At 37.4% G+C, this 15,061-nt stretch overlaps 1 protein-coding gene across 4 annotated transcripts in view; it reads right to left on the reverse strand.

Moving 5' to 3' along the window:
* Positions 1-15,061, reverse strand: part of HPS3 (HPS3 biogenesis of lysosomal organelles complex 2 subunit 1) — a 33,348-nt gene that overhangs the window by 14,927 nt on the left and 3,360 nt on the right. For 3 of the 4 annotated variants that reach the window (XM_066556668.1, XM_066556667.1, XM_066556666.1), the window contains exons 4-16: positions 14,226-14,311; positions 12,346-12,538; positions 11,996-12,077; positions 10,067-10,221; positions 8,434-8,536; positions 8,043-8,224; positions 7,508-7,685; positions 6,636-6,866; positions 4,810-4,995; positions 3,459-3,647; positions 2,797-2,904; positions 2,238-2,444; positions 795-885 (exon numbers count right to left, since the gene is read on the reverse strand). In XM_066556668.1, coding sequence (XP_066412765.1) covers positions 795-885; positions 2,238-2,444; positions 2,797-2,904; positions 3,459-3,647; positions 4,810-4,995; positions 6,636-6,866; positions 7,508-7,685; positions 8,043-8,224; positions 8,434-8,536; positions 10,067-10,221; positions 11,996-12,077; positions 12,346-12,538; positions 14,226-14,311 — 1,991 coding nt within the window. The remainder of the gene's footprint in view (positions 1-794; positions 886-2,237; positions 2,445-2,796; positions 2,905-3,458; positions 3,648-4,809; positions 4,996-6,635; positions 6,867-7,507; positions 7,686-8,042; positions 8,225-8,433; positions 8,537-10,066; positions 10,222-11,995; positions 12,078-12,345; positions 12,539-14,225; positions 14,312-15,061) is intronic. The other variant, XM_066556669.1, reaches the window with a different exon arrangement.

Below are 15,061 nucleotides of genomic sequence, written 5' to 3' on the forward strand. Positions count from 1 at the left end.
ACTCAACACTATCTGTAAAACTGGATGCTCTAAAAGAAGTTTCTCAGACCAAGCTGTGTAATGTTATGTTCTTATGCAATTACAACACAGTTACTGCATGAAAATAAATCCAAAGAAAAACTGCTGGCACCAGAAACTTAGGACTTCACAAGAACTGTGCTGCACAATGCAACGCCACAATGCTGTTTTTCTCAGGCATTCTAATAGCATACTTCGAACAGTATATGTGCTTTACTTAATATTCCTGATTTGTCAAAACAATCACACTGGCCCCTCAGCTATACACAATATTATTAATTTCTTACAAACATATAATGATAGGACTACAGAACTACTAGGGTGAATTTCTCTACTTTTAGTATTTACCTACTGTTTTTTTTAGTCTATGAACTAACCATCAATACACACTTAAGCCTCCCCTGTTATCACTAACAGCCTATTACCTAAGAACCATATAGTCATTTAGCCTAGAAAAAACCAATCAGAATTAGTTCTGTTTAGGAGGTTTTTTTAATGGTGTCTATTCCTTACCTATACAGAAAGAGTATGATTACAACAATTTACCTGTTTTCAATACAAAATTAATGCCTTGATTTTTACGAGGCTACACTGTCTACATTGCAGAACTCTGTGCTAATGACCAAAAAGGCTGCTAAACTGCATTAGCTTTAACTGAAGAAAAAGACCCTTTTTTTTCAAATTATCATCTCAGTAGTCCTTAGCCTGAACAGTTATTAAGAATGTTAGCTGATAAACAAAGCATTCTGGAGTTGAGTCACAACCAATTGATTTACCTTTGAGTGATGAAATAAGAACGGGGCAGTCATTTCCAGTAAGTCTAGTTCTCTTGCAAAGTTCAGGAAGCAGCTTGTTCCACCACAGAGCCTAATCCACAAAATCCAATAGCAAATGTATAAATGCACAAAGACTGAAATTAAGAGTATGAAAGACCTGCTAAAAATAACCTGAACTAAGCTCAGATGTGTACAAATACAGGTCAGTTATTATGAACTCAATAATTCGTTTATATAATGCTTTGAAATGCAGTGATTTTGCATATGTTGTGTTTTTCAATCTTCAGTGTAACTTTTTTCTGCTCTTTATACAGTGTCCCTCATATCTCTATAGAAAAAAGTTTAGATTAGCAATCTAAACTTTTAGCAATACCAATTAGCTAAAATTAGCAATACCAATTAGCACCTAATTAGCAATACCCATTCAGTCAGAGAACTGTTTCTCTGAAAACAGCTTGATGGAAAGTGATGAATAGCATTGCTCTGTCTCCCGACCTGATCTGTCTCATTCCAACAGCTGTAGTAGTAAATTAGGTTTTGTGCACAATTTTGTAGGTAAGAATGGAGAGAAGGAAAGGGATTTCTTTCCTCCTTTAAAACTGGTAACTATTTTCTTTCACTTGTGTTCAGATGCAGTACTGCAACCTCACATTCTATTCTAATGTGGGAACAATCACAGAAACAATTTCCAGATCTGAATAAAAAGCTCAAATTTGGTTCTGAATAGAGTTCTAGTACATCTGTCTGATAGAGATCACACTTCCTGACTCTGGTCAGCAGAGCTCCATGCAATTAATTGAGTTGCTGTGCTGGGAAATGGAAATTACTTCTATTGACTACTTCCCGTAGTCCTGGAACACTAGAATAAATTCTGCTCCAACGCTAAAACTGTACAGAGGTGTAATGGGAAAATGGGACACAAAGATACAATCTTTCCACTAGTGTACTGGTACCATTCTGATTGCTAGAAGATCAGAAGATGTCACTAGAACACAGGAAGAACATATTTAGTGCAATTTTATTCAAGGGACCATGTTCTCTTGTCAAGTTAGCTTATTACTAAGATTTCACTTTATAAACATTGACAAACAATTCAGAACATAGTCAGTCAGTGAGAAACTAGAAGCTTTTCATTTAGAGCAGAAAAAGAACATATTCTTTTTTCTGAGGCACTGTACCATCTAAAAAGACTATGCTTTAAGTTTACCTCAGTGAATAGAGTACGTGGCAAAAGAAACTGGAGGGAAAAAATATTCCATTACAATTACTGAGGACTGAGTTAAGGAATTAAAACGCCAAGGAAGAGGTGGAACGCAAGCTAAGCAATTTACTTTGCCTGAAAGCTAGGCTATGTGATCCATCCAGAGTCCATCTGTACATACAGCATCTCAGTTTGGGAAAAACCCCAAATGATAGTGAATAACTGTATCGAAAGTAGCCCACCTGACTGTCACCTTTCAGCTCATGCTGAGCGTAGAACACAGCTGCATCAGGACACCTTCTGAGCAGCTGGTCAATGGCTTCCTCGTAGTTGCCCAGACGGGTATTGCAGAGAACACGGACAGTGAGGCCAACACTGTCAGCCTCTGTCAGGGGCTCCAAAACAGGCAGCACTGAAGCTATACTGATTGACTGACTGCATAAAAGAGACTGAAGACAAGAAGTATTGTTTGGATTTAAGACAAACATTGCAAAAAATGCTAACCATAACCTTAGAAGAAAAGCCCTTACTTGTTCGAATAATCCTGAAATATACTTCCTTTAATAAATATTGTTGAAAATTGGGAAAGCAAGTTTAGAGTAGATGCAAATGTAAATACTGTTATCAACAGAACTCTTCAGTATTTTTTTCTTGCATCATTTCAGTCAACCTTTTATTTTGACTTGGAGAGCTTAGGGGGGAAGAAGGAGAGTCTGCTGGAGAAAGTCAGTCACAGAATCATGAATATTTGCAGAATGGATCTAAGATGTAAAGCAGTAAGATGTAATACTTGTTTCATACCTGTAGTCTTGAGATGTCTTCATGGTAATCTTTGTCAGATGAACATCCCACTGACATTATGGAAGCTATCCATGGAACAATCAACCCAAAATGACTACAGGAATTTATCTATATGAGACAGAATTAAGTTGCAATAAAAGAAACATTTCTGTTAGTGACAGTACCATATGAAGCTCATTTGAGTAAAGAAAATTTTAATCTCAAACAGTATAATTTAGAAGAGCACCTACCCCTTCTTTCCTGATTTGTACAATTTAATAACAAATAAACTGGACACTTCTATTTATTTATAACTTCTATTAATGTCTGTATTTCAGCTTTCCTGTTCATAATTCTTTAGAATTAATCATTCACATGATTTCCTCATTTAGTTAGCTTAGTAAAATTGTAAATAACCCACCTGACAAATTCTGTTTCGTTTTAACCCTTATTTCTATGCAGAGCTGACTCCTGTTGGAAGTGTATTTGCAAATGTCCCCAAGGAGCAAGACTGGCCAAAGACAGAAATACTAATTTGTAACTGCGCATCACCTTATTTTATTTCAGTCTTGCTTCTTTTAAGAGATAAACTATCTAGAATTAAAATATTAAGGATGGTACTTGGATAGATTGTGGAGGAACACTGCAGTCCTAAAACTTACTCTGTGTGGTTTACAACTTACTAGATCCTCTGTTGTTTTCAATGGCTTAGTCTCAGGAAGTTGCTTCTTTGATATTCTCCAAACATACTGAGAAGTAACCCTCAGTAGGAGCTCCTGAAGTATTTTTTTCTGAGAGGACACTACAAGAAGAGCTTCCCAGAAATCCACCAGGAGCTGGGGAATAGTGTTTTCACTGCTATTACACAGCATCTAAGAACAAAAATGATAGAAGACAGCAAGTTAGACTATGGTAATTATTAGTAGCAAAAGTTAGAAAAAACAGGAGGAACAGTTTTTCACTTTTACTAGAAGCAGAATTTTGATTTCATTTTTGTCCTGTGATTCTATGTAATACACTGCTATGCAAAGTAAAAAGTTCATTAGATGATTTTAAGGTAATCAATTCTGACCAACAGATGTGATTTCTTCTTCTGGATTAACTCTACTGCCAGAAATGTCAGTACAACTGTCAGCAAGTATTTACAGACTGCTAAAGAGGAGCATTTTTACATATGTCGATAGACAAGTAAGTGTCTTGAAAAGAAGTCTCTATAGTCCATTATAACATCTGCTGTGTAATTCAGCTGGGTATCATGGTAGAACCCACAAGGAAGATGATTTAGGACCTGCTGTGCCAGCAAAAAGAGTTCTTACTTGGTTTCCAAATGGTTTTAAACAACAACACTTGTTCTAATTGGAACTTCATGACTTGCTCTTTTTGATATAGGTCTTTCACAGTAACAGATATACTTAAGACTGCAACACACGTACATTGAAGAACACATCTTTTAACCTAAGTGTTGCTATTCACATTTGTCTAGTCCTAGTTGAAAGAAAGAAAACTTCAGGGACACTAGAAAAGCTATTAGTATTTCTTATAAACTGCAGACACATACTTTTCTTTCACTGATTTATACAGATCATCAGAACATTACATATCTGTTACATATTTAAGTTGGATTCTTTAGAGGTATGTTTTAATTCTGAAGATTTCTTTAAAAGAAGATTATGGAATTAATTTATCTAAATTCTGTAACATTTCCATGGCCTTAGAAAGCTCAATTACTAGGAAGCCACCGAAAGGGTTCCGAGATGAGGGTATTTTCCATTCAAATGACAGGGTAAAAGCAAAGAACTTAATGGGTTGGTTTCTTGCTTTCTTTTTTTGCTTTACTTAACCAGTATTTCATTCCATAAGGTACGGTTTCTGACTCTGTAACCATCTATCATGACTAGAATATCTCCACCTGTCATCTCGCTCTTTCTGAAGAAATGCTGAAATGTGAGTGAAGGAGCAGCTGAGGCTGCTTCTCTTTCCCACAACAATGTCACCATGAAAAAAATAGAAGCAAACACATGATCACAGGTCAACCTTGAAAAAGGTATCTGCTTCTTCTAGTTCAATTTTACTGTTCTCATGTAAAGCCACAGTGGCAGCCACCAGTAAACCAGGCTGCATCTCCTTCAGGTGAACAGCAAACTCAGTTGGTGTAACAATTCCTTCCTTACGCTGCTGCAGGAGCCGTGGTTGCCCAATGAAGCCGCAAGCCAGTGTTGTCTACAAACATCAATAGATACAAATCAGGTAAAGAATTCAATATATAGATTATTCTACTCAGTAAACTCAGTATTTCCTCTGGCAGTGAAATTTAGATGGAAGCAGTCAGGGAAGAAAGCAAATCCTTTCTGCAATTCACAGAGCAGCTCTCCAGAGACAGAGATCCAAACTACATTCTGGAGCAGCGACTCCTGAAAAACAGGCCTTGTACCTGAACACTGAAAGTAATATTCAGTTGAAAGATGGAGTTAGTGAGCACATAAAATGGATTTCACTAAGTAATCCAAGACATTTGATATACAGGGTGGTTTGAAAAATCACTGGCTGACTTTTCAAGAGTCTACTTCGCAGAAGTGTGATTTTTATTTTGAAAATACCGCTGAAACAATGATCAAAATGTGCTTCACTTTGTGTAACAAGAAGCTATTTTGAGTTATGTGAGTGCTTATGAAGGTGAATATAACATATTATTCCCATTTTAAAGGCAGTGGCAAAATAATGCCTAAGTAAATTAAATTAAACAAGACATATAAGGCAGACCTAGAAGAAATATTAAGATTAGCTTTCTGAAAGTGTTTTTTCCTACTTTGAAATAAAATGCTTTTTTAAAGGTGAAGAGCAATACAACATATTTAACAGATCAGATTAGAAAGAAAGAAAATCCAACCAAAAAGACTCAAGCCTAAGCCACCTTATTCTCAAAATAACATCCATGCAGTGTGTGTGCTCACAACATGGCAATTTCACTTGATCGTGCTGCAAAAGCAGGTGGTGCTGAATATAATTTTTGAAACAGCTCCCCACAGTTCTGACCCTGCAACTCAAAACCAGCTAACTTTAAAAACTCTGCAGGACTTTTTCCACCAAAGCATGATATCTAAGTTTGAAACAGCTATCCATTTATTTCAAAAGTGTTTAGACTCCCAATATTCCACTATAAGAAAAAGCCTCTACTACCTTTTAATATTCCACAGTCTTGATCAAACTCAACAAGAAGTAATTTACAGACTGGTCTCACACAATGTGAGTATCTGTGGCAGAGACAGCTCCACTAACATTTCTGCCCCCAGTGATGAGGAATTCTTACTTTCATAGCTCTGAAGTAGGTTCTGATCTGGTCTTAATAAGAGTTAAGTGCTTTGATTCCACATAAGATGTGAAACTGTATACAGAAACTTCAGTTTGTAAGCACAATGAACATATACTCTGTTCAAGAAAAATTTTAAAATGGCTGTTTGTATACAGGTGTTTTGATGGGCATATCACATATTAATTTCAGGTGGAGAGGTGTAGAAATGCTTCTATACAATCCTCCCATGCAGCTGAAGAGCACTGGCAGAGTTGGTTACATCCCAGTAAAACAACATTTAATTGATCATAATAAAGAGCTTCAAAACTTGCTTATTTTGTACGTTTTCGCCAAGACAAGACTACCCTACCTGTAGGGCAAACTGTACACTCCCAGTGTATGTCAGCCCTCCATTCTACTGTTACTGCAGACATTCAGTGGAGTCTACACAGCCTATCAGGAGAAAGAGGAGTGACTGGAAGCTTCTTTTACTGTAAAATGCAACTACAAGTCAAACTATTGCCCTGGACTTTGTAAAGCATGAACAGCTCATGCTCTTGGCATACTTTACCTCCTTATAGGAGTGCATTTCATGTTCATACATTGCCAGGTCTCCCATTTTCAGAGCAAAGAAAGCCTTAGTAAGTGTCAGGACCACTGATGGCATCATCTTTTCTATTTTCTGAAGATACTTCACAGCTGTCAAAGGACATATGTTTCTCATGCTGGGACTGCAAAGGATATCAGGAAGCTGCACAGGGTCCGCAAGATAGAGTATCTGGAGAACTTTATTTCCTGATTCCTATTGAAATAAAAGCCATTTGACAGTTCAGACCTTTTCAGATGTTCATTTTTCTATGGCATTTGAAAGTACTGCAGTTCTGTTGTTTTGTTTTTTGTGACAGGTTTGTTTCTTTTTTTTAAAAACAGACAAGTTCAGCTTAGCTATCAAATCACAGCACCTTTCCTGCCTCTCTCCTCCCTACTGGTAAAAGTAAAGGATTTCTAACTGGTAGTGATTCAACTCATATTCTGGCATGCTAGGAGAATATCTACCACCAAAATGAATTGTTTTTAGCAATTGGTACAATTTAGCAATGATCAAAGAAACAGGTTGTTTTGTTAGAGAAATGGAAGATGACAGAAATTTGAGGCAGGGCTTTCCTAAAACAGAAGTGTCTCTGTGCAAGTGGGAACCAGATCATAGCAACATGCATCATGATAGCCAAACGTGTAAGGCATTGCTTGAATGCAGTCCAAAGCATCACAGGTACTGCTTGCTATTCAACAACAGTGGGAAAATAAAAATAATGTGAAAAAGAATAACTGTAAAACTAGAAAAGCAGCTCATCATTTTCAAAGGGAAGGTGATTAATATTTGATACACAATTCTTAAAATCAGAATTACATTAGCAGATTACAAATAAACCAACTTATTTCTACCTTACTTAATTCTTCATTTGAGTCTTCATTAAGAGAATGAGTTAAGTAAAATATAAATCCTCTCTCGTATGTCTGTATTTCATCACCTTCTGAAACTAGTCTCTTTAAAACTTCAGTCATGGATAAACCTGACATTCTGTAGTATGGCAAAGCAAGGTGGTAATCCTTTGTGTCAAACCTGAAGGAAATAGAGAGGAAGGAAAAAAATAACAAAACAACTAAGGGCAATGCTTTTGCCATCACTCTTTGTAAGAACTAAAAGTACATCAAACAAAGTCACAGGCACATCAGTTATCTGCACATATTGTTCATATTCAACATAATTCTGTTGAATTCAATATAATTCTGAATAATTCTGTTTAATGACAATAAAGACAACCAGAAGAGAAGACTAGATTAAGCTGGTTTTGTAAAACAGAAAGGTCTGTATGACATATGCAATATTAATGTAAAATAGCAAAGAATTGTGGATTTTCATTTTAAGGTTACACCACTGGAAACACATGCCTATGCCACTTTGACATCTAAAACATACCTGCTGTAGCAGTCTCCTAAGAAGGCACAACTTTCTCTGAATGCTCTTAGAAGATCTTCCTTCTCATCTGATTTAAGGAAATGAGGGTCCATTATAGCTGCTCTGACCAGTAAGTGAGCCTCACTTAAAAGATGGATGCAGCTCTCAGTTTTAACATTTTCGTAAGTTCTACTATATTCTACCTAGAACAGACACAGCATATACTTAGGCTGCTGACAAAAGTAAGAATATACAGGAACAATTTTAATGAGGACAGCATCTGTCTGAAATAGGACTATGGGCTATTCACAAGAAATATATTACACCATATTCAGCAATGACATGCATCAGAGATTAACTAGCAGTACTTATTTTCAGTTAGCAAATAACAAAAGCAGGAGTTGAGCAATACCATTTCTCTGTAAAGCTGAATTGTTGAAACAGTGTTTATAATATATAAATTCCAACCCGGCTCTGACTCAGAATTTGTTCTGGATTTAATGCAGTCAGCCTTTCTGGAACCAGAGAAAAAAGTTGAGTTGTCAGTGTTGAAATAAACGCCATGCAACCAAAAAACCCCCACTCATTTTGTAATTCAAATGCATAAATAGGTATGTCTGCAGACCAGTAAGTGCTGGAGAGTTAAGCTGTGAATTTAAGTCATACTGGCTAATAACAGAACAGGGATAGGCATGTTCACACATATGAGTCATCATCAGAACTGTCCACTACCTCTTCTCCTGTGCTTAACACCAGGGAATATCAGGAAGCATAGAATCATCAAATGGCTTGGCTTGGACCTTAAAGATCATCTAGTTCTAACCCTCCCATCACATGCATGGGATGCCACCCACTGAACTGGTCAGACTACCCAGAGCCTTATCCAACCACACCTTGAACAGTTAAGTAATTTAAATTAGCTGTTTAATCTCCTGTAAGGACTTAGTAGTGCATGGTTGCCCCTGCAGCTCTATCAAAGTGTTTGCCAACACATGGCATAAAGAGGTATCAGAATACTTTTATTCTAAAACTTTGGCTTGGTCTATAAAGCCCTAAGGTTAAAAAAACTGTAAGAAAACAGACTCTTTTTGTTCTGTTTTTAAATTTAATTTTAACTGTACAGACGAGAAGATTTTTACATCCTATTTTCAAATGACTGTGCTACGTAGCTTAGTATTTGTCCATTACATTTTTTACAGAAGGCAAAAAGTGTATCTTCTTCAAATGTCAATTTGATAGAATATTTGAATATTTGAAACAATGCAACTGGCAGAAAATGTGCTTTATACAAGAAAACTACAGTATTTGGAATAGTCGTTTTTCCTGACAGGCTTCTCCTTATCTTCTTCTGAATAATGTCTGCTCTAGACTTTATGAAATATGGGTCAACTAACTCCTCAATCAACTAAAGCTGTCCCACTCTTGTTAATTAACTTAAACCAACTTTAATAAATGTGGTTTCTGAATAACTGCTTAGAATAGCTCCTTAGCTGTTTTATGAAAAGCCTTCAAAAATGGAAAGGGAATAGCAGTTTCCTTGAAAATTTGTAAAAAGTCAGATATACCTCTGGCTACACACATGCTACAACTGTAACTTGGGGCAAAGTCTGACCAACTTTTGTCATTGATAACTACAGTGATGTTCACAACTTTCTTGGCAAGAACCCTTAGGCCAAGATAAGACATTTAATTTTGTGCTGCGACATATTTTGTGACCTGTAGCTATGGCACTACATATTTTTGGTACTCTACATTTTTTCTCAAGATAAATACTTTGTAAATTCTCATGATAAATTCTTACTAATGCTATTTTAACATTTTGTTGATTTCAGGCATTTGTGACTTTATGCTCATTTCTTCTATGTCAGTAAATACAACAGAATTGAAAAAAATAAAAGCTTGATTGCTCTTCTCAGTCACTTAGAAGGTAACTATTTCTCAAGAGTTTTTCAACAGAAGAACCTCTCTTAAATTGCAATATCCACAAGTTCAACACTGTACACAGAGCTGTAAGTACCAGCTCCCTAAAAGACACAAATCCTTACAGCATCCTTCTTGTAGGCTTTCTTCTTTCGGTAATATCTTCTGTGTCTGCCTTAGTCAAAAGAATTATATGGTTTTTGAAATGACAGATAGCTCTTGGTCCTATAAAAAGCTGCATTCTTAATGTACAGACATCCAGTGTGACAGGTGGACAAGCCTATAAAGGAAAGTGACTGTTTTGTAATTCCACTTGGTATGCACATTGAGTTTTTAAATAAATCAGAAAAAAAAAAAGTAACCTTTGTACAATGATCTGACATTAAAAGCATCCACTGGCTTTCCTAACTTTGAGTGCATCATATAAGCAAGAATAAAAATACTCATAAAGGCCTGACAAGAATTATTTAATGAGTGGAAAAAAAAAAATATTTCACTCTTCAAAGCAACTGCACAGTTTCAGCTATGCTTCTCAAAATAATTGAACCTGAAATAGATGCCTAACACAGAAAACTTTATCCTGATTAGTTTGATTTTGGCCGCTGATTATAAAAGTCTTGATTTGAGTTGCTTATAAAAAGCAAGTACAGATAGAAGTATTATATTTGTTCGCTTATTGTTACCTTACATAGCCAGTATTATTTTCCCAATTTGTTCTATATGCACTTTTCACGTAAAACATATGCTATCATCTATACTGGACTTAAAATTGAAAAATGCAGCCTCATTTGCACAGAAATATTCTAAATTTACAGCTTTAAAAAGATAAAATAGTACACTTACAAATTAACATATACAGTGAAACAAAACAACACAGTGTTACATGAGTAACCTGCTTTTTGAAGAAACCTCAATTTCTTGTAAGAGGTGGAGGCCTACAGTGGTGGTCTGGAGGCTCCAGACTGCCCTGGGCTCGTGAGACCCAGAATGAGGCAGCTCTAAACCTGGTTTAAAAAAAACAGCAGGAAAAATAGTAATGGCAAATAATAAAAATAACCGCCATAACACTTCAAACTCCACACTGGGGCAGAGATACCCATGAGGGAATTGGCCCATGAAGGACTCACACCAGCACAGGGATGTCCCTGAAGGGACTGTAGCCCATGGATGGATCCATGCCAGAGTGGGTGGACACACTGTGGATGGCAAGCTGCAGCATGGAAATCTGTGTAGGACTGCAGCCTTCACACCTCTCCAAAACTCCTACAGACACAGGAGGCAGCCTGTTGACTGACTGGAGGAACTATGATGGATGTCAATATAACGCACAGTAAAAATGTAGAAAGCTGAGACTAGAGAATGGACAGGAGAGATTGTGTCACATGCTGGTATTACCTATCCAGAGCAGAGAATACATGTTTGGCTCTTGAAAAGTTTATAAAACTTTTAATGTCCTATGGTTTCTTTATATCTGCTATCTACATGCTCAGAAGAAATCCTTAAATGCTACCTTAGAATATACCTCCGTCTATCTTTCCTACTACTTTTATTCATGTATATCACAATCTTTACATTCAATAGATTTTTACTGATAAGCAATTTAAGGAAGGGGAAAAGTTAAGACCTCCAAGGATCAAAAGCCCTCCCTCTAAAAAACATGCCCTAAGTATCTGGTAGCAGACTTGTTTGATTGCCTACATGCCTCTTAGAAAAACTGTTTTTTCAAGGACACCTAAGAGAGAGAAACATCATACAATAAAAGAAAACTCTGCACCCTTTGCTCAATTTTATACAGAAAAGCATGGAATTTAGTTTTAAAAATACGTGATTTTATTGCTTTTCATGTTTTTGAAAACATTCTATAATGGTCTAAAATTTTACATGGCAACAACAGATTTTGAGACATCTGTAGACCACCAAAATACAACATGCCATTCATTTTGGATGTTATTTTATTGGTTCAGCCACCAGAAACGAACAGGATTTTAAACCTTAGGTCAACTAAGTGCCATACCACTACTCCCATTCTATTAGTGAGGTAATGAGAGGTGTACCTTCACAGTCGTGTCAATATATGGATCCTCACTACGAGCTGCTGCTGCACTGCATCGCACTGTGAAGCACTGCAGGTTCTGACTAGAGGAAAAGAGGAAAACACAACAATGAAGAAAAGAAATTAAGATTTGCAAAAGTCATGTAGCCAAGATTACAGTTAATCAGCTCTTTTTCCTTTGAAGAAATGGGCTTAAAAGCCCAAGCAGGAGGGTATGTTGAACTAGCACATGAGCCTGCCCAGAGATTTCCAGGAGGCTACGAAGGACACATCAGAGGGGAAAAAAATTTTGAAAGGACAGCAGCACAGAGAAACATAGTAATACTATCAGTAAAACCATAAGCATAGTACCTTGTAATGACGTGTAGGAACTGTGGAGTGAGGACTGCCTGCTCTGACTTTTCTGAATATTGGTAGGTAGAAATTAGTTCTACTAATTTCCCAAGAGAGTAGAGATATCCAACATGAGGTAAAGAGAAAAAGCAGAAGAGACTCAGAAGTTTTCTCTTGTTCTCAGTTTCCTCATAGGCTGTTGCAGGAATTCCTAAAGATAACAATAAGAAAGGCATTTTATGTGCTTCATAAATAAAAACCCAGCAATTCCATTCCAAGCCTGATGCCTAAAGGACAGAATCAAACCTGCCCAAGTTGCAGACTAGTTTTCTTAGTAGCTAGTAAAAAGAAGTTTCATATGAAGCTCAGTGCATATGTCAAAAAATTGTATGGCATGTAACCTCATTTGGAAGCATTTTCACAAAAATATGAATGTAGCACCTAGAGAAGAAATTTACAGATGTAACAGCATTAGAGAGTCCTAAATTCACCAGAACTAAGCATCCATGGACTGAAAGCTTGATCTTAGACAATTACTTTTGAGTTGGCATGAATGCTCATCCAGAGCTGCAGCTTACAAAAAAGTAGGTATTACTTAAGGGAACAAAAGGCTGGAAATCGCAGAATTTATAGGATGCCACTTTAGCAGGTAACAGCTGTGATCATATTCTAGAGACCCTCTTAACAAAGCCTGTAAATCACACAAGAGCATAAGACAGCTGGAGTTAAATGGCAAGCAGCTTATTCTTTTCAGTCAGCTGCAAGTTAAATGAGGCATTGCTACTTAGCAGACAGTAAACCATCTCAAAATGAGTGAGGAGTTAGTAAAAGTCAAGGGCCAACCGTATCCTGGGATGCATCAGGCACAGCATTGCTGGGGGGGCAGGGATGGGATTGTCCTGCTCTGCTCTGCACTGGGGCAGCATTAGCTTCAGTCCTGGGGGCAGTTTGGGGCACTATAATACAAGAAGGATATAAACCTATTAGACAAGAGACTAAGGGAGGGCTAAAAGGACGGTGAAGAGTCTGGAGGGGAGGCCATAGGAGGAGTGGCTGACACTTGGTTTGTTCAGCCTGGAGGAGACGGAGGAGAGATCTAAGAGCATTCCACATGCAGTTCCTGAGGGAATGAAGCTATGTCGGGGGGGTTTAGGTTGGCTATTAGGAAAAGGCTCTTCTCCCAGAGGGTTGTCAGGCACGGAAACAGGCTCCCCAGGGCAGTGGTCACGGTCCAAGCCTGCCAGAGCTCAAGGAGCATTTGGAAAATGTTCTCAGGCACTTGGTGGGATTCTTAGGGTTCTCCTGCACAGGCCCAGGAGTTGGATTCGATGATCCTTGTGAGTCCCTTCCAACTCAGGACATTCTATGATTCTACAAAATCTGACTGCTAACATACAGCATTAAGTTCTTCCATGGATCTTTTGGGGCTTGAGCTAGTGAACCCCTAAAATCTGCATTCATCCCTTCCAATTTTAATTAAGGCCCTTCAGAAAGGTAACCAGTATCTTAGTGATTATTAATGTTTACTACTCTGATTTCCTCAGCTGGCTGAGTGCAGTCTAGTATCTTGTAGTAAATACAAAGGAGAATTTTATTAATGCAATGTAAAGAGTAACTGGTTTGCAACACAAAATTTATTGGTAAAGAACCGATAAGAGCTGATTTAGTCACACAGTGCGTTGAATTGGTATTTTAGTTCAAGTTTTATGTAGAACTTGGGGGAATTAAAATATTTTTTTGTTAACAGAAGCTCAATTTAAATCATTGAAAAGGGAGAAAAGATCTCAATTTAAAAACAAATCATAGACAGTGTATGAAAGAGGATACACAATGAAGCTCTTTCCTTTTCCAAGCCTCCTGTGACACAGTCCATGGTGTATTAATGCATATCCATTTACCTGTCTGGTATACAGGAAGCAGTTGAACAGAGTGCAACTTCGTCTCTTCACAAAACCCAAAAGGTGACTGGCCAGGTGCAAAACGTCTAGGAAAACAGTCCAAAAGATCATGAGACTGCAGTGAAAAATTATGATTATATACTTTGGACAAGTAAACAGCACTGGATAAAAGAAAGAAAGCTCATGTTTTAACACTCAACAACAATGCACACTCCTACTACCAATGCCATTAATAGCAATGCAAAGAAGCACATGGTAGTTAGATGGAACTCTATTAATAGAGTTCCTGCAACCTAAATCCTCTCTCTTTGGTTGTCTGCAAGATGCATGTCAAAGTTTGACATCACTGAAGAAATCCCACAACTGATTTTTGACCTCAATTTAATCTTTTTTTTCATCTTTCTTTTTAGTTCACTGAGCTATATGGAACACCATGCCATGTCCAACACTATTTTTTTCCTACTATGTGTCATCCTTTTCCCTGCTTTACTTTGGAATTCACTGTTGGACCCTGGCATCAATTCTTCCTTAGCTTTTGACAGAAATTTTGGTGAAAAAGGAAGACTAAATCAGCTTCCTGAGGAGGGGACCTGGAGACACAGGTGGAAAACTGTTCTCCATGGGATCCTGGGAAAGGCTCAAAGGTGTGCCAGGGGAAGGTTACACTTGACGTGAGGAACCATTTTCTTACCAAGAATGGTGAAACACTGGACAGGCTTCCTAGAGAGATGGTTGATGCCTTAGACCTGTCACCGTTTAAGAGGCGTTTGGACTGTGCCCTTAACAATATACTTTAAGAGTGGCTCCCCCCTGAAGTGGTCAGGCAATTGCACTAG

This window comes from Molothrus aeneus, chromosome 10 (genome assembly GCF_037042795.1).
Source record: "Molothrus aeneus isolate 106 chromosome 10, BPBGC_Maene_1.0, whole genome shotgun sequence".
Classification (NCBI taxonomy): domain Eukaryota; kingdom Metazoa; phylum Chordata; class Aves; order Passeriformes; family Icteridae; genus Molothrus; species Molothrus aeneus.